The 19,281-nt window shown below is 48.9% G+C and overlaps 1 protein-coding gene across 2 annotated transcripts; it reads left to right on the forward strand.

Moving 5' to 3' along the window:
- Positions 1-393: 393 nt before the first annotated feature.
- TADA1 (transcriptional adaptor 1) lies at positions 394-13,879 on the forward strand. 2 transcript variants are annotated; one of them, XM_015635871.2, is made up of 8 exons: positions 394-730; positions 1,424-1,515; positions 2,542-2,607; positions 8,256-8,353; positions 10,185-10,394; positions 11,370-11,521; positions 12,399-12,561; positions 13,438-13,879. In XM_015635871.2, the coding sequence occupies exons 1-8, from the start codon at positions 435-437 to the stop codon at positions 13,588-13,590; spliced, it is 1,230 nt and encodes a 409-aa protein (XP_015491357.1). In that variant the 5' UTR covers positions 394-434; the 3' UTR covers positions 13,591-13,879. The 2 variants fall into 2 exon arrangements, with proteins under 2 accessions (XP_015491357.1, XP_018863160.1); XM_019007615.2 differs by lacking the exon at positions 10,185-10,394.
- Positions 13,880-19,281: the final 5,402 nt, after the last annotated feature.

The following is a 19,281-nucleotide window of genomic DNA, read 5'->3' on the forward strand; positions in this document are numbered from 1 at the left end:
GAGCGGAGAATGCGGGGGATGCTGCCCGAAGGCTCCCCAGCCCCAGCAGGACCGGAGCCCCTTGTCCACGCACACCTTGTCCCCCCCGGCATGGCCGTGACAGCCGAGCTGGGCCCCGGGCCCGGCCTGGCCTCCGGGCCCGGCCTGGCTCTGCCTCCTCCCTCTCCTCAGGGCTCTGCTCGCCCGCCGGGGGATGACGGGGACTCCCCACCGCGCTCCCCGCCAGTCCCGCCGCGTCCGGCCCCGTTCCCACGAGAAAACCCCGCATTCTGGAGCGAACCCCTGGAGCCGTGTGACACGGGAGCCGCCCGTGCGGAAGGAACGCGGTGAGCGGTGCCGCTCCGTCCCTGCTCCCCGGCATCCCGGGCATCCCGGGCATCCCACCCCCCTGCCCCCGCCGCATCCCCGAGCGCTCACGAGTCTCCCAGGAAGTCATGGAAGCGGATGCGGCCCTGCGTGGTGTCCGCCTCGAAGTTGGGCGCTTCATCCCCCAGCAGCAGTCCCGGCATGTCTGCAGCTCCCGGTGCAATTCCCGGTGCAGCTCCCGGTGCAGCTCCCGGAGCCGCTGCCGCCCCCTCTGCGCCTGCGCGCCGCCGCCGCCCCCTGCGCGGCCACGTGAGCGGCGGGCACGTGACGGCGCTGAGGCGGCGGCGGTGATGGCGACCTACGTGAGCGAGCTGGAGGCGGCCAAGAAGAGCCTCAGCGAGGCGCTGGGCGAGAACGTGAAGCAGTGAGTGCCCTCAGGGAGCGCGGGCTGCGGGGCTGGGCCGGGGCTGAGCGCTGAGAGACTCTCTCGGCCCCTCCCGTTTCTGCCGTGTCCGTGCCAAAGCTCGGCGCTGCTGCCCGGTGTGGGAATGGCGCTTTTCCTCCTCTGCACCGCACCGTGATGCCTTGAGAGGCGACCTGGAACAGGGGTAGAGAGAGTTAAAGGAATAAAGCAGGGATTTATTAAAAGGCCTTCAAAGGATGCACCTTGGGCACTGCAAGAGCCTGGCCAAGGCTACACCCAAGATGAGCTCCGAGGCACGAGTTTTCCCATTTTTATAAGTTTTGGTTCATTTCCACACTGGGGTTAATTGTCCAATTCCAGCTGCAGGTGATGCAGTCCCATCCTCCCAGATTGCTCTCCTCAATTCGCTGCTGGTTGTGCTTTTTGGGGCTGGAGCTGCAGCGCTGTCCTTGGTTGTGGGGCTGGAAAAGGATTGTTGTGTGTGCCTGAGCTGTGAGGAGAACCGGCTGACACTTCATATGGAGCTCAGAGTTACCAGTGCACTACAGAACCTGGCAAATATGAAAGCCAAAACTTGAGGGATCACCCAGAGGTGCTCAGTGCCGTGGTTTGGCTGACACAGTGGTGGTGCCAGGTTGTTCTCGGAGGTCTTTTCCAGCCGCACTCATTCTGTGGTCCCCTGCTCTTCCCGAGGTACTGGGCCAACCTGAAGCTCTGGTTCAAGCAGAAGATCAGTAAGGAGGAGTTTGACCTGGAAGCGCGCAGGCTTCTCACGCAAGACAATGGTAAAATAACCCCTGGTGTTTCCCTGCCAGGCCTGGGAAGCTCCTCCAGGCTCTGCGGTGCTTGTCAGGAAAACAGCGGAGGCCAGGGCTCCGGCAGCAGTGGGGTTAAAATGGTGGGAGGTGCCCTGACCTGCATGGGGAAGTCCCTGTGTAACCCCGGCTATTTGTCGTTGTGTTAAAATGTGTTAAAAATGTAAAACGTGCTGATCGAGCAACCAAAAAGCCCTATTTTTTTTTTTTTTTTAATGTCACCGTAGAGACACAATCCTTTGTGTACTTTTCCTTTGGTGGTAGCTGAAGTAGGGGAGGGAGGCCTGGATTCACCTGGGTGCTTTTCCAGCCTGCAGGTCCTTCCCGACCTTTGGGAGTGCTGGAGGGTGAAATTCCTCCATCCTTGCTCCCCGGTGTGTCTGCAAATGTGGGTGGGTGTTGCTGAGCTCCTTGTGAGGGCTCCTGGCTTCGTGATCTCTGTAGGGAAGGGCAGGGAGTTTTTTGGTGCTCAGACTCCAAAGAGGATCCTGTAAGCAACCCTCTGATGCTGCCTCTGAAGTTGTTTTCACTTTCTCTCATGCACAATTAACTCCATGTTCCAGAAAACCTCTGCAATGAACTCCTGTTTTATTAGAACCCATTTGAGTTGTCTTCATCTGTGTGGGGCTGGTTCTCATTTTGGTGGATTTTATAGCAAAACCAAAAGTGCTGCAGTGTGGGGTGCCTGCATGGCAAGAGGGACAGCTGCTCCCCTGGCTCCCTGAATACCCCAGACTTGTCAAGTAGCTGTAACACACAGGAGTAACAACAGTGTGTGTAACACTGAGAGGTGACCCAGTGTCTCCCTGCTGTTGTGGTGTTGTCACAGTAGTAGATTCTCAGCCCAGTAGAAGAAAACTCTCAAAAAAACTTAAATTGAAAATGAACACAACAGTGGGAAAGCTTAGGGAGCTACTTTAGGATGGCTTTGAGGGGGTGCCTCTGGGTGCTGATGAGCTGCTAATGAGCTCTCTGTCTGTCTCTGTCTCTCCACAGTCCACTCTCACAATGATTTCCTCCTGGCTATTCTCACCCGGTGCCAGATCTTGGTTTCTGCCCCAGGTGAGTCCTGAGAAGCCTCATTAAAAACTTGGTGTAGTGCTGTGCCTGCCACTGGTGTGTTTGGGGTGTGTGTGCACAGCACCCCGATGTTCTCAGCCTTAATATTCATGGGGTTTTTTTGCCACACAGATAAAAATGTAGCCAAATAGTGTTTCAGCTGATTTCAGTAGATATCCTTCTATGACTAAACTGTGTGTGCTTGCTTAGAGGCTGATGCTGGATTCCTGAATGTGATAATCTGGTTTGATTTCTGGATTACGTGTCTGATGCAGCTTTCTCTTTGATGTGCTTTGCTTACCTCTTTCTCTCTCCTCTGAATTTTGCTCCTGGTCATTGTGGAGAGCTGAGTATTGCTGACTGATCTTGATTTTAAGTACATATCTGATAGAAAAGTGCTTACAGGGAGCCTTGGTTGAGCTATGACAAATTAACCCAGTCGTCTGCAGATAGTTAAAATGTTATTCTAGATGCTCACAAAGTTAAAATATTAACTTTGTGAGTGTCTAGAATGTGCTTTGTTTGGTGTCCAAAAGACCTCTCAACCCAAAGATGTGGCAGTAAAGGCAATTCAAGATGTGGAGCTGCTGTGTAGGAAGGGACAGAAAATTGTTACAGCTGACATGGGCTGAGAGACAAGATTTTTGAGAGAATACCTGCTACTGAGGTGCCTGTTGTAGCTAGAGGAAATAGTGCCTGCAAAATTTATGCATGCCCACAGGTTTTTGTGTTGGAGCTGGTCCTTAACTCTACCAGTTGTGCTAATTAATTGTTACTTTCCCCCACCTCCAAACTTGCTTTGTTTGCTCTTGACTGAACTTCAAAAAACACCTTGTGTGTCCTAGACTTTAGGGGTCTGGACTCATCTAAATCCAAAGGTTTTTGTCTCAATCTGCTGCTCCTTGCTTTTAACTTTGGGTAATTAATTACAGCTGGATTATAAAAAGAGCACACAGGAACAGTGATTTCCCCTGATTATCACCTGGAGCAGCTGAGTCTAATTGAGGAGGGGCTCAGTGCCTGCTCTCTGAGCTCAGCAGTGAGGTGCTGTGAGTGTTGGGCTAGGGTTCACAGCTTCTGAGAGGCAGTGGTCAGGCTAGAATCTCTTGCCATGTGGCTGAGGTTTGGGTTTGTTATTCCTGTGTGCATGCTCTGGGCTCAGCTCTGAATGGCATTTGTCTCTTTGTCCAGTCTCTTTGTGCCACTTAGTGATGGCATGCAGCTTTTGTCAGCAAACCCTCCCAGGTGTCCCTTTTTGAAGGCTGTTTAGGATGGTGTTGAAGGTAGGAGCCTCAGCACAGAGCAGGGTGCTGCTCCACAGGTGCTTTCCATAAGCTCATTATTATTTCCTGCCTGACCTTCTTGAATTTCAACTCCCTGGAGGTTTTCTCTTGTTCCATTGCAGCTGCTCTTTCCAGAGCTCTCAAGAACCCTGGTTCAGCAGTCAGTGGTGAGCCAGCTGGCCAGGATCCTTTCCCAGTGCTGGTCACCTCCAGGGATTTTAGGCAAGCTTTGGCTGGCTCTGTGTCCTCAGATTGCAGAAGCCAGCTTGAAATAAGTCAGTTTAATCATGGGTGTGTGCTCTTAAAGATGTGGTTTGGTGCTCTGGAGCTCACAGTGCATTCTGCTAGTCCCTCCTAAGGCTCAGTTTTGCTGTCCACAGATCAGTGCAGAGTCTCCCAATGATCTGGGAGCTGATCTGTGCTGAGGTAACTCTTTATCCACTGTCTGCCTCTTACAGGCAAGATCTCACTATCAGCTGTGTGGTGTAGGGTTGTACATGCAAGCCCAGGAAAATGCAGTATGAGTGCTAGAAAAATACTGGCTGTTAACATCTAGATTTCTTTTTCTTCCCCTAGATGCCAGTCTGACACCTGCTAGGTTTTTTTCTGTTGTAGTTTGTTTGTTTTTTTTCTTATCTCTCTTTTTTTCTTTTTCTTTTGTTTTCTCTATATAAGAATGGAAAGCTAGCAGGCTTTTGTTTCAACCACTGTCTTTTGGGTGGAAGGTGTTTACTTCATGATTCATGGAAATGAGTAACTTTGAAGAAGTGTTTTTGAGGCACTTGGCATGCCATCACAAGGGTTACTGATGCATGTACTTTCCACCTTGCTGTGAGAAACAAGGGGAAAGAACCATTCTTAAAATGTTATTCTGTATTTAAAAAAGTAATCATATGGTAAAATTGTACTTGATATTGTATTGCATCAGAATAAGAGCCCTTGGGGAAGGTATTTTTCAGGAGTGATTATAAGACATGTTGAACCATGCAGACAAACCCATCTGATCCCAGTGGTAGTAGTGGGATTTAGGGGTGAATGGTGCATGTCACCCTTTCTGAGGATTCTTTGTATTTCCCCCTCTCATCTGCTCAGGCTGTTGGTCACCCAAACAACTTCAAATCCCAGTTCCTCAGCCTCTGTGGCACGGGACATTGATTAGTGGTGCAGAGGGAGGGAGCTGTGTTGTCTGTTCTGATGTGAAGGATGAGCATGTTGGGGTCAGCTCTCCTGGCTGTGTCCCCTCTCAGTGGGGTGGGGTGAGGAGGAACAAATCCCTCAACTCTGTCCTCTGTAGGAACAAAAACATCCCTGTGTTACCAACACTGCTCTTGGCACACATCCAAAGCATCATCCTGTGCAAGCTACTATGGAAAAAATTAACCCTCTTCTACCCCAAACCAGCATGCTGGGATTTCTTTATTCCCCAAAAGAATTCCATCAAGAGGAACTCTGGTTTAAATCCTTTCTTAACCTTGCATGGGCTTGTTCACTGAGCTGACCTTGTTTGTTGGACAGTTGCAAGCACTCAGGGTAGCAAGGTTAATGAGTTAATTTGTACCTTGCTTGAACTGTTCCCTCCTTTCTTAGCTAAATGTTAGCACTAAAACTGAGACAACTGCAAACACTTGAGTTAGTGATGTAAGGATTTAATTTATTTAGTAGCAGTGTGGAGCCAATTAAGGGATGATTCAATGACTTGGAGCTCATGTGGAATATCAGGAGCATTTGAGTTCATCAGGTTTGTCCACAGGCTTTGCTTAGAGGGCTTTCAGCTGTGAGATTGGCTCAGGTTGCTTCTGTTTGCTTCTCTCCAGAGAGCTGAGAGGGGAGGAAAAGTAAGAAAATGGGACTGTGAGTTTTTGGCAGAGTCAGCAGAATATGTGACCAAAACCCTTGCTCCTGCAAGAAGATTAGGACAAACAACCCCCCCTCCAAACTGAAGATCAAGTAAACAGGCATGGGAAATGTGTGTTTTCTCTCTGGCTGCTGCTTTCTGTGGTGACTTTCTCTGCATCTTTGTCCTTTCCTCACGTAGCACATCAGGCAAACCTGGCAGGCTCTGTCTGGACTGGCTGGTGCCACCACGATGGTGCCATGCAGAGAGATGTGGCAGCTCTTAGAAAAATGGTTTTTATCTCTTGCTGATCTTTGAAGGCAGAGCAGCAGCAGCCACTGCTGTGGTTTGTTAAGGTCTGATTCCTTTGCCAGCAAGATTAAATAAAAGTTGCAGACATCTCTGAAGTTTCATGCCTGAGCCAACCCAGCCTTGTCATTTGTGGCCAGGAAGGCAAGTACTGGTTTTCTTAGAATGCTAGAGGGAAATTTTGCTTTCTTCATCTAGTGCAAGTCAGGGTTGGTAATATGAAAACCTGGAAAAGGAACCAAAAATTCTGCTATGGGCTCATTATAGTGGGGAATAAGAGATTGTATCTCACCTTTTCCTTGTTTCAAGCTGATTTGGCTAAGTTCTTGTTAAATGTGCACGTTGAGATTCAATTAAGTTGCATCTTTCAGATCTATTGTAAAAGCCTGAAAACTTAGTTTCCATTTAATTTAAAACCTACTGTACTGTTTTTCTTAAAAAAGGTATTTTAAGAACTCAGACTTAGCTGTAGCCTATTATATCTGCAGAACATTGTCAGAGAAAAGAGTGTTTGCAATTTGCATCTCCATCCATTGCACTTTCTCTGGTCACAAATGAGGCTGTGAAGGAGCTGAGTAATACTTGATGTGGTTCTCCACATTATTAGGGCCTCTCCTGTGATGTATTGATGGGTAGTGACACCATCCTTACAATTTCTGGGGAGGTTTTATTTTTTAGCTTTTAATTTATTAAATTGACCAGTGGATTTTGACAACAGGGTTTGTAGGCTATGGGTTCCCACCTCTCTAATGGGATGTAGCTAAACTTCTTGGTCAGCTTTTTTTTAAAAAAAATTTAGGGGGAATGTGCCATCTCTGTGTGTGTGGGTTGTTTCTAATTCCTTCTTAGCAGCTGAAATGCAGAAATTTCACCTGATCAGCCTGATCCTGATAGAAATTTCTTTTCTGTAGCAGAGGACACGGTGCTTGTGCTCCAGCTGTGAGCGTGGGGAGCTCCCCCAAGCCAAGGACTGCTAGACAGCCTCATTCCTTACAAACAGGGCTGTGCTATAACTCTTTTGTGAATTCCTGACTACAGCAAATTAAACATATTTCATTCTTGATTTCAGCAAATGAAGCATAGCTGGGCCAGCCAGAGATAAACCCACAGATTGGTGTGAAGCTGGTGAGACAGGAGAGAACCACAGCTGGGTGTGGGTCAGTGCTCAGTGAGGCTCAATGCTGAGATGTGGAATGGCTGCTGTCACTTCTTGTCCCTGTCTAGAGGAAATGGCAAATCCTGGCTGAGCTGTGGCCAGGGAATGTCCAAGACATTGCTGTGCTGTCAGAATTGCCTTCAGGATGAGTTGTCCAGGCTCCCTGGAGGTGGGACACGCTCAGGGCATGCTCTGCTCCGGAGGAAAAGGATGCTCACTCCAGTGCCAAACCGGGGGAGGAGGGTGCTGGAGGCACACAGCAGGGGCTGCTCTGTAGCCACGAGAGGGCTGCTCAGTCTCTGAGTTGCATTTGTTCCCTGTCAGCAAGCACACACACATCCAATGCACTGCTGTCCTAAGCCAGTGTTCCCAATGTTCTTGAAGGAATTAATTGCTCAAACATGCTGGAAACCTGCCAGCAGGAAATTTGCTAGGCTGTCCTTGCCAGGAGCTGTGTGATTATCAGGATGTGGTTTGGACTGCTGTAGGTGTAGCTGTCAGACAGCATTTTGTGGACTTTTGAGCTGATGATGTGACCAAATGTATTTATTTATTGGTACCAAACTCTTTTTCAGCTGTTTGTTTACTGGTCACATTAGTGACATCCTGTTCCTGGGCTCAGTGGCCTCTGCAGTTCTTCCCCCCCTCCTTCTCTTCAGTGTAACAGAACAATCAGCTGTGATGTTTAATAAGGATCTGTGACAAAGCTTGCTGAAGCAGAACTGGGTAGTCAGACTGCTCAATTCACATGGTTTTAGCATCTGGCCTGATCCAGGAGTGGTTGAGAGGAGAACCCACTTCCAGGCAAGCTCTTACCTTCCTGATGGAATAAATGGTTTGTTCCTTCCTTTAGGATTTTCTCACAGGCTGTGCATCTCTCTCCTTTCACCATGGGTTTTGTGTGGTGTGTGGGCAGACATTGCTACATAAGTCATGGGTGTTGTGAGTGAGTCAAAGTAGCAAGGGGCTGCCAAAAGCGTTTTTCCCTCAAAAGATCTTTCTTTGTTCCATGGCTGTTGATCAGCAACACCAACTGAGTGGTTTTGTTTTTTTTCTTTTCAATTTGTAGAAGGTGCTGGATCCCTGCCATGGCCAGGTGGCTCTGCAACTAAACCTGGAAAACCTAAAGGGAAGAAAAAGATTTCTTCTGTTCGCCAGAAGTTTGATGTAAGTGTCTGTGGCCTGATTCACTATTTATTTTTTCAGGCAGGGTTTGATAAGGTGCAAAGTGCCCTTTTAGGGACTATGATTAGGCACTCTGTGTGTGTGCCTCACAGACCAGTGTTCCAAAGGAATGCAAGTCCAGCTGAAGGCTCCAAATTGGAAAGGCTGGAAATTGTCAAATTAATTTGCAGTGCTCACAGCTGCAAGCTGAACACTGTGGTGTTCTGAATTCTGTCTGTGTTATCTTGCCTGTCTTCAAACCTCACTGTAACTCTTCAGTTCAGCAGATGAGAGTTTGAGCAGCAAGTTGTGGTGTAGTGGAAATCTTAAAGTTTGATTTACTCACTCCCCTAGGATACAGCAGATTTCTAGTGTGTGTTTATACACATGTTCAGGAATGCTTGGCAGAAAGCACTGAATGAAGTGCATGTTATGATAAATGGGCTTGTCTGGTACTAGTGGAATTCCTGACTAGTGTGAACTTTGAAGTGCCTTGGTATTTCATAATCTTTCCCTCACTGGTCAGAATAACAGCTGTGAATGACCACAGGTCAATCCCAGTTGACTTCCCCTCTCCCAAACCACATTCCTCTTGAGAGTTGCTTACGTTTTGGAGGTCTTTTTTTTTTTCCAGGCATGTGACTTTCCTGTAATGAAAGCATAAAGCTTTAGAATTGTGGGGAGGGAAACCTGCTTTCACATCAGCAGTGGGTGGATAGGTTTTTCACTCTGAGTTAAATGCCACACTGTCCTTTGACTAAAGCAGCCCCTCTTTCTCCCCTGAAACTAAGGTGTGAGAAATCCACTTTGCTGCATGTTCATTGTTCTTATTTAAAGTGTGTGTTTGTCCTGGTGCCCCATAAGAGCCTTGCAGCAATCTCCATTCCAGAGGCAGTAAAGGGTCAGGAGTTGTGGGAGTATGATGAGTCTTGTTCCCTTGTGGGTTAGAGCTGGACCAAGCACATGGCTGGGCTCAAGGATCAATAATTTCCATTTGCTTTGTTCCTCCCCCCCTTTATCAGGGGACTGAGGAACCATCACAGGCATTCAGAGCTTGAGACACAATGCAGCCCAGGAATTGTGCTGGAATACCTGTGGCCTGGGAAATGCCACCTTCTGGTATGAATTCCTGTTCTGTGAGGAGTTTTTTTCCTAAAAGACTGAGTCAATTCTGTAAAACAGTCATAATCCATCTCAGTGGCTGCTCTGTAACATAGCTCTGCTTAGAGTAGTGAAAGTACACAGGGAGGCTGGAGTATGAAATCAATGCTGGAATTGGCCTAAGTTTAAAGCATTAGAGAAGTGTAAGAATCAATCACACAAGTTTAGGATCATGGGTTTTAATCTGGAGGGAAACTGTACAGACAGTAAGTAAAAAATATACCCTTCTGTACCAGAAATGACTAAATATGAGAATTCTTCAACACAGAAGGTGTCTGAGAGATGTGAAAGTCCAGTCACTGGCCTGGGTGGTGTGAAGGGAGGTAAGGACAGTCACTGACCACATTTGGGACTCCCAGGATAATCAGATCTAGCAGGTGGGGAAGTACAGAGCAGACCAGAGCAGGTGAGTCTTCATGTGCTGAGTAGAACTTCTTGCTGCAGTGTGTTGTGGATACCCAAAGTTCAGGTGGTTTGGGGTGCTACTGGACAAGTCCAGTGAAAGGATACCAACACTGACTTAGCAATTTCTTCAGTCACAAGTCATTGGGGAGGATTTTTTGAGGATTTTTTTATAGGTGTAGGCTTTCTGACTGGGGAAGGGATGTCCCCTTGATGAACCAAAGGGTCTGAATGAATATTACCTTACCCTTGAACGTTGTGTTTGTGACAGCACCGGTTCCAGCCTCAGAACCCGCTGTCGGGAGCCCAGCAGTTCGTGGCAAAGGATCCTCAGGAGGATGATGATTTGAAGCTGTGCTCTCACACCATGATGCTCCCAACACGTGGCCAGCTGGAAGGGAGGATGATTGTCACTGCCTATGAGCATGGGCTGGACAATGTCACTGAGGAGGCGGTGACAGCTGTTGTTTATGCTGTGGAGGTGAGGCTGGGCTGGGCTGGGGGGCAGCAGTGGGCTGGTGACACCAGCAGCAAAAGGCTCTGTGTGCAGCCTGGGGCCTTGTCCTCCAGCATGGGGTGGGAACCTGCTGCTCTGATTCTTCTCCAGTTGCCCCAGAGCAATGTGAGAATGGAGAATCTCAGGCCCTAGATGTCAAGTCTTGGACTTCTGCCTGCAAGTGTTAGTTTTGGTGTACTTGCACAGGACCCCAGGCATGCTTCAGTAGCTGTTGTGGGAAATGCTGTTCCTTTCACTTAAAAGCAGGGACAGAATGGGAATGCCAGCTTGATCAGTTCTATAAAAAGCAATCTGTTACAGGCACAGGGTCTGGCCTGGCCATGAAGGGGCAGGATCAGGTGATACCTGCAGGTGAGAGCTGGTTTGGCTTTGGCTGTTGGTGGTGCATCACTTTACAGATCTCAGGAATGACACAGCCACTGCTTGGAGCATTGACTTGTGGATGGTTTTCTGTGCTCAGCATGTGGAGGCCAGCCCGAGTTCCCCATCTGGGGGTGAGGCCAAATTAAAAAGTTGTCTGCTTTTGTTTTATCAGACTGTTCCTTATTCAGCACTTTTCAGGCAAATGAAAAAGATGAGTGAGTGGCTTTTCACTGTCATTTCAGGGTGTGTCTTTCAGTTCAAGTGTAACATCTAGTGTCAGTTAGGAAATCTTAACCAGAGGTTGGGAATTTCCTAGAATTGAAGACACCCCTTTGACATTTGAAGCAGGACATCACATATTACAGTTCACAGGCTGATGCTTACGAAGTGCCATGTTCTCTGGATCCAAGTGTTGGATAATGAAAACATCCTGTGGATTGTCCAGATATTGCTGCCCTTCCATCTTTAGATCCCTGTGGTCATAGCAGCACTGCTTCTGTCTTGCCAGTTGGTGAGGCCCTTCCAACCATGAGTGAATAAATCAGCACATGTCACAAGATCTGTTTTTCGTTGCAGAACCACCTTAAGGACATTCTGACCTCTGTGATATCCAGGAGGAAAGCCTATCGTCTGAGGGATGGCCATTTCAAGTATGCCTTTGGAAGCAATGTCAACCCTCAGCCATATCTGAAGAACAGTGTTGTTGCTTATAACAACTTAATTGAGTGGTAAGGAGCTGGCAGCACGCTGATAATGTACATGGGTTTTGCTAGTCTTGAAATTTACTCCATGGCTTAGTTTCTTCTTTGTGTGTGTTGATGGTATCTTGCTTTCACACACTAGGAAGTGATTGGTATGGAGGAGTGGGAGTGTGGGGATTCCCAGCACTGAACTGTAGGGCAGTGTTACATCTCATGTTACATCTCTTTCCCTCACCTCTGCTTATCCAGCAGTTTGTGACTGCTTTTTGGAAACTCCAGTAGCACAGCAATTCTCTGTCTTTGTAGAGGCCCAGCCATTGTGCCACAGGGTTGAAATGTCAGGGAGGAGCTGCAGGACATTGCCATCCTGTCCTTTCCTGCATCCAAATGTCTTTGTGGTTCCTTGGCACATCTTTCCAGTTAGCAGGGCTTCGAGGTCCTCCTCTTTGGAGTCTCAGTGTTGAAGAGTTTGTGCAGTGTACACTTCTGTGTACAGAAGGCAGTTTTGTTTGTCTGTGGCAGCTTCTAGCAGTTGACAGGAGGTCGTGGGTGTTTGAAGATTTGATTGTACACTGCAAACAACTCTGCCTAACGGCCAGTGTTTCAGTTTGTTGTTGTCTGTGCCTTAATTTTTATGCTGGGTAGAAACTATTGGCTGCAAGTAACAAAAGTTTGCACAACTGAGACCATTTAAGCAGGGCTGGAGCATGTTGAGGGTCAGTCCACACTCCTTGTTAAACTGGAATTTGAAAGAAATTTTTATTAGAGCTGAAATGACTTTATGTACACATACATACACATACACCACATCAGCTGGTGCAGAACAGCAGGGCCCCAGCTGTGTGACAGCCACAGCTGGTGCTGCTTTAGTGACTGGGATTTTTCCTGCCTGCTCTGCCCCCAGCCCCCCGAGCAGCGCGACGCCCTCGGCGGGTCAGGGCCTGGCCCCCCCTCCCGCTCCTGACGATGCTGAGCAGCAGGCAGCCCTGCTCCTGGCCTGCTCTGGGGACACCCTGCCAGCATCCCTGCCTCCAGTCAACATGTACGACCTCTTTGAGGCTCTGCAGGTAAGCTGGTCCTGTCACACCTTCGTGTCACCAGCGGCGCTGTCCTGGGTGCCAGGTCTTAGGTGTGGTTTAGGTGCATGCAGAGGGATTTGTTTTCTCTTCCCATAGTCTCTTTCCTTCTTTGCCTCTCAGATTCTTTGGCTTTGATTTGTTCCCACTGTTAACTCATGGTTCAATGCCTGCTCTGGTCCCCTTGGTCACAGAGCTGATGAGGAAATCTCTCTCACAGCTGTGCAAGATGGGTGAACTCTTCCTCTGCAGCAAGGCTGCAGTGATTACACCAGGACTGAGCTGGGTAGATTTTGACAGTGCTGCAGCAAAATAACTTACCTGGCACGTCCCTTCTCACTCCTCATGTTCCACGTGGGTACTTTGAGGAGCTCAGGCCAGTGCAGTGGGTTAGCCATGGTCACCCCAACCCCAGGGAGCCATTTGAGGTCAGCTGGGTGGATTTTCACTGGGGAAATGGCTGGCTGTGGTTCCCTCCTTCTCTGGCAGCTGCGGGGGCATTGCCTACTTTGAATGTCTAAAATTAGCTGTGAGAAATTCCCCCTTGATCTCTGCTGTTGTGAACAGGCCTTGGGATTTTGTCTCACAGCTGTGGATACAGACCAGAGCTGTAATCAAGCGCTCATCTCATGCTTAGTCAGAATTGTTTCTATGGTTTTGGTGACCAATTATTGATTGCCACAAACAAAATGACTACTGCCTTCCCATGGCAGTCCCTTAGAAAGTGGTGTAAGAGGTGGCAGTGCTGGCAGGGAGCAGCTTTCCCTGCGGGGCTCCCTTTGTTCCCACTGCTGAGCTGGCATCCTGTGCTAGGGGCAGGTTATCCCCTGCTAAGTGTGCAGCTTGTTTTCCCCCATGCATTTCCAGGTGCACAAAGAAGTGATCCCTGCACACACAGTCTATGCTCTAAACATTGAGAGGATTGTCATGAAACTCTGGCACCCAAACCACGAGGAGCTGCAGCAGGACAAGATCCACCGGCAGCGCCTGGCGACCAAGGAGGGCCTCCTGCTCTGCTAGAGCTGGGCAGCCCTGCCAGCCCTCAGGTGGCTCCAGCCTCCTCCTGGCACTTGTCATTTTGGATGCTCCTTACAAACCTGTGTCAGCATCTCCAGGATGATGTGATTTATGAGTCAGCTTTTCCTATGGAAACAGGACTGAGTGGTGGGACACTTCTCTGCTTCCCCAGAGTCATGTGCCCTGGAGTACTTGCAGCAGTGCCACTGAACTGGTAAAGAGAAACAAGACACGTTTGCAAGGACTGTTTTTAGGAAAAATAAACGTGAGAGTGGAAAGAGTTGGTTTTAAATAAGGTGTGCTCTTGTCTTTTTTTGTGAGCATGGAGAATCTGCCTCCTTGCCCTCCCCTCTCAGGTGGTTTCCCTCCTGAGCTCAGGCTCCAGAGGCCTTGTCCAGCTTCTGTTGCAGCTTGTGGGATCCTTTTCCTTAACTGCTTCTGGGGTGGGCTCTTGTGAAGATGAGCAATTCTCTAAGCTGACATTGGTCCTCTTCTACCAGGGGAGCTTCTGGTTAGAAACTGTGACAAAACAAAGCAAAAAGGGGCTTGGTGTTGGAAGCTCCTTGGATTTGCAGCATGAACAAATCTCTCCTGTCACTTCCTTGTAAAAATACGCAGCCTTGTGTTACTTTGTTATGAAATTGTGCAGCCACCTGGGAGATGTGCAGATCACTGTGTAAAAGGAGAAATTCCACCTTCTGGGTTTCAGGTGCTCTCCTGTATTCCTGAGGCAGCTGTGGGAAACTGGCTTATTATAACAAGAAAATTCCATTAAAGTGTCTTAATTACTACAGGACCTGGGTTTGACCTCAAGCCTGGAGGTGCTGCTGAAGTTGGACTCGCTGTGCCTTCAGGTTAATGGAATTGAAACAGCTTCTTCTGGGGGAATATGAAAGGGGAAGCTCATGGTTCCACTTTATTCTGGCTTTCCTGTTTGGAATGTATTTGGATGGGAGGCCTGTCATAGTTGTGAAGTTTTCCTCTCTGTTGTACCCCCAGGACTGAGGAGGGTGCAGATCCCTGATGTTTCTTTGCAGTTACTGTTTTTAGAAGTTCCTTTCCTGACCCCTGGGACTGTTCATGTTGCACCAGTGTTGTAACAAGGGATGTGCAGCTGCCTGGGTGTTCCTGGCTTTCCTGCATCACCTTTGGGATGTGCTGTGGAGGCAGGCAGAGCAAGAGGCAGTGTCTGTTGGTGGCTCTCTTCATGAGGAGATCATCTTAGGATTATGAAGAAACTGGGAAAGGCAAGGGCACAAGTGCAGCAGGGCCTGGCAGGATGGGAGCAGCTGTAGGTGGGTCTGGCAGTGTGGGGTTAAGAGGGGAGTTTGGGACAAAAGATGGACAATTTCTTTTGGTCCTCTTATTTTGACTGCTTTGTTGCTCTGTATTGAAGCTGGTCAAAGCCTGCCTGAGCTTAAAAGTTGACCTCAGTGGCTTTTACATGAGAGTTTTTAAAAGCATTGTTTAACCTTAGTAACTGTATGGTGGTGAGCTCATCAAGCCACCCAAAATACAGACTGTGGGGTGTGGGAGGGAGATTTCCCAGATAGCTGTGATGCTTCTGGTGTAAAATGAAAGCATCAAATTTGTTTGCTAGAAACTCTGGGGCAGCTCTGAGGATCTCAGATCTGAAGAAAGCACCCAGCCTCCGACAGCATCACAGGCGGGTTCTGAAACAAAATTCTGTGTGTGGCACTAGAATCTCCCTCCTGTTTGTCTGAGCTGTGTTCTGAAGAGCCAAGTCATCTATTCCACACTGACAGTGGGCTATTTGCTATTTATCTGCTGCACAACAAAGGCTTGAGCAAGGAGCGTGTGTCAGCTGCGTCACAGAGCTCTGAAAACTGAAAGGCACACGTTCTCAAAGCACTTTCCCATGAAGTGTTTTTGTGATGCTTGATAAGCTGCTTGGGTCATGGAGCTGGAAGGGATCACAGAAAATCCTGAGCTGGAAGGGAGCCACAAGGAGTCCAGCACTTAAGGGAATGGCCCATCTGGGGATCAGAGCAGCACCGTGCTCTGAGCAGCTGAGCTCATCCCTGTGCCTGGCTGGAGGCTGCTGTTCCTCTCCCTGCTGAAAGAAGGGCCAAGCTCAAAACTAGAGCAGGTTGTTTATTTCTAGAGATGAGACCAGAGAAGTGGTGCCATTTCCAGTTCTGCTGTGGGACCAGTGAAGGTTTTCCTTGTTGCCCTGCCCTGAGAGCAGGTGCTGGCACTGCCAGGTGTCACTGTTAGGCTGTGACATGTCTGTCTTCACTACAGCCCTCTGAAATGAGTAACACTGAACTTCAAAGTTTCAGCACAGAAATCAGTTTGGCAGGGTCTGTCTTCTGCCCTGAGACCCACCCAGGAGCTGCCAGCTCAGAGCAAAACTGTTCCTGACAGATGTCAGCTCAAAAACTTCCAGTGGAACTTCAAAAGTTATCTTGGACAACCTGGTGTGCTTCTAGTGGCCTTCATCACCAAAGGCTTTTTCCTCTGACCTCCTGCTGCAGGCCTGGAATTGGTTGTAGTTGTGCCAGAATATGGAAAGGCAGGAGGAGAGGGATAAGACATCACCTGCCACGTCCTCAAGAGCAAGAATTGCATCTTCTGCTCTTCACCCCGTAGGAACTGTGCTGTGTACTGAAAGTTGCCACTCTGGGAGTTTCTATTGCTTCTGCTTCCACTTCTAGATCTGTAGTGAAAAAACCACTGGCCACCTCATGAACAGGGGGAAGAAATGCTTGAGGTCTTCACCAGGCTTTTTTCAATGCCTGGGTGAGGGTGAAGTTGTTCCTCTCATCCCAGAAATGCTCAATGTGATCTGCATCCCTGGGAGTGTAGGAATCAGAAAGAAAATCTGTTATTTTCAGATAGAATGTAGCCCTCCTCAACACCCCCAAACAGCCAAACCCTCGCTCCCCAGACTTTGGTCTTGCCTGGCTGGGGCTGTGTTGGTTTATTAATTAAAAAGCACTGTTTCCATTTGAATTTCTGAAACCAGTTTCCCAGCTCTGGGCTGGGTTGCTGTTCATTAAAGGCTCCCACAATCAGATATCTGCTTCTGTGTGCAGTGCCAGCCACTTCTGAAATGCCACTGCGGTAAGAGCAACGAGCTGGGGCTGCTTGCATCTCACAGGAAGGGCTGCTGGCCTTTCCATGGAGCACCCTGGAACTTCTCTGAGTCCTCTGAAAGCTTTTAACCCCTCTTCTGGAATGTGTCAGCAGGGCTCCTGCCCAGCTCCTGGCTCTGATCTCCCCTGCTCCGCTCTGGCCAGCTCTGCACCTCAGGAGCTGCTTTGGCCCCAGCTGAGCAATCTTCCCTCTACTTCTATTTATATCTCACAGAGATGCTCCAGGTGCATTTGGGAGAGGAGCAGCAGGTGCTTGTCTGTGCAGTGTAGTCTTTCTGTGAAATGCAGGCTTGATTTTCAGATATTTATGGTTTGTTTGTGTGTTGTCGATGGGAGCAGCCACTCTTTTTTTCCCTAGAGCAACATAAATACTTCAGACTTCTTTTTTTCAACTGAAACTTTAATTTCTCACTAAAATGCTGTTTTCCCACCACAAAAAAAGCAAAAGACAGCTCAGCCTGCTTTATTTTCACCTCTGTGTCTAGCCTCTCCAAAATACTCACCAGAAGTTTGTTCCAAGTTGTCAAATGTAGGTTTTAGCTCTATAATAAATAGAGTATTGAACAACTCCATAATAAGTGACTTCAGAATAGTTCTTATCCACTCTCTGCATTCCCTAAAAACATGAAAAGGGGGAGAAAGAGCCTGGCCCTGCTCCTGTGCCCTGGCAGTGCCTGGTGCAGGTGCAGCCTTGCTGTTTTTCTGATGGCTCCCTAAAGAATCGATGCTGCAGGGTCATTCTCCTTCCTCATGTGTTGGAGATTCATCCCTGAATTCCTCCTGCTCTGCAAAATGTCTCAGCTGGACTCCATGGTTTCCCTTGGAACCTGTGAGCAGGGGCTGTGTGAGAGCTGGGCTGGACCTTCATTGTGGTTCCCTTATTCTGTCAGTACATCCCAGCAGTGGAGGGAAGCAAGGCACAAGTGTCAGAGCAGAGCTTTGTCTTGGTGCCCCTTCTGGAGCTGTCACAGAGCCCTGGGGAGCAGCAGCAGCTGCAACTCACAACTCTTTGTGTTTCTAGTGCTAAAAAATGGGGGTGAAAAGCCCTTGGAGCAAGAAAATCAAGTATTTACTCTGCTGCCCCAAACCAGCTTGTACACACTGGTGCAGCAAGTCCTAAATCCTGTTAGAAGAAAGCCAAGCCACGTCTCCTTGCCCCTGGGACAGCAGAGCCCTGAGCAGCACATCCCAGTGTGGTGAGGCTGCTTGTTTCTTTCATTAGAAATGTTGGAAAAGTTGATATGGGAAGCAGACAGGAAGGATAGAACTCGGTCTCCAAACCTCAGGAAGCGTTGAGGGCAGCCTTGGCTCAGGGAGGAGCACGGGGCTGGGCAGCAGCTCCTGTGGTTTTCTGACCCTGTGACCTGCCCTCCAAAGGATGTGGGGCTGGCTGGGAAGCCCCTCCTCGTTACCAAAACTCTTGCAATTTCCTGGAGCTTCCCAGGAAAACACAGCAGGGTCTCAGAGGAGACCCTCGAGCCACGGATGCAGTCTCTGCCGGAGGGACACGTCAGTCTGCTCCTCTGACCTCCTGCTTTTGTGTGCTCACCCTTCTCACACACTGATGGGGGTTTGTGTCAGCTTCAGGGTGCCCATGAGTGGAGAAAAAACAAAGACAGAAAGGCAGCAGCACACACAGACACGTTGGGAAAGCACCTGAGCAGAGCCCAGCGTGGCTGGTCAGCAGCTGTGGGTGACAAACCCAGCTCCTGCCAGCAGCTGCCTCTCTCAAAGTGCTGTTTTGGAGGCTCAGCCTGGCTGTTCCCTGCTGCATGGGGGTGTTACAGCTCATCCCAGTCTCCCATTTCCAGCTGCCAAGGATCTGCTGTGCAAGTAGTGGATGTGTTTGCAGCTTTGGCATTGTAGAGAGCGAATCCACGCGCTGGATCCAGGTCAAGTGGCCTCCTCCACACCAGTGCTCGAGGGAGGAGCTGACCCTGCACACTGCTGAGCTCATTAAAGCTTCACTTACACATCCACAGCCAAAAATTAAAGGAATAAAGCAAACAAAGTCTGAGGAGCATCGTTAATACAGAGCAGCCACTGCTATTTGGAAAACACATTTTGAAATACTGATATGGAGTCTCTCAAGACTTGAACCAACTTTGCTATTTCCTTTTTTCAGTCATTAATCAGGGGCTATAACCAGACAGTTATCATTAAACACTGTGAACATCTTAGGCTTGGCTAATCTTTTGAGGAAAAGAAAAGACAATCCCAAGATGAATGGGCTCTCTGGAGGAGAGACACCAGGAGTGAGCTCAGCAGGACTCAGCAGAAACTTGGGGAAGGGTAATTCTGACCACCAACCCTGCCCTATCTTGCAGAAATGACATAAAAGCGTGAGCAGAGGAAGGATCAGCTTCCTCCCAACGTGTGGCCCCCACCCAAATCCTCACCCTCTCCCAAATCCCAAATCCTGGGAAGGAGGTGATGGACAATGGGCCGTGTTCCTGGTGTGCCACACTGCTGCTGGCCCAGCTGGCCCCAGTGGGGCCAGGGAGGAGCAGGGCTGTGCCTGCAGCCAGCCTGGATGGCAGGATCAGTTCCCCAGGGAGGGCTGGGCACACCTGTG

The sequence above is a fragment of the Parus major genome, chromosome 8, assembly GCF_001522545.3.
Source record: "Parus major isolate Abel chromosome 8, Parus_major1.1, whole genome shotgun sequence".
In the NCBI taxonomy this organism is placed as follows: domain Eukaryota; kingdom Metazoa; phylum Chordata; class Aves; order Passeriformes; family Paridae; genus Parus; species Parus major.

Coding starts and splice junctions, on each gene's coding strand:
- TADA1 (XM_015635871.2), top strand. CDS start 435: ATGGAAGCGGATGCGGCCCTGCGTGGTGTCCGCCTCGAAGTTGGGCGC. Junction 1,516..2,541: donor GCTTCTCACGCAAGACAATG/GTAAAATAACCC, acceptor GTCTCTCCACAG/TCCACTCTCACAATGATTTC. Junction 10,395..11,369: donor CTGTTGTTTATGCTGTGGAG/GTGAGGCTGGGC, acceptor TTTTCGTTGCAG/AACCACCTTAAGGACATTCT.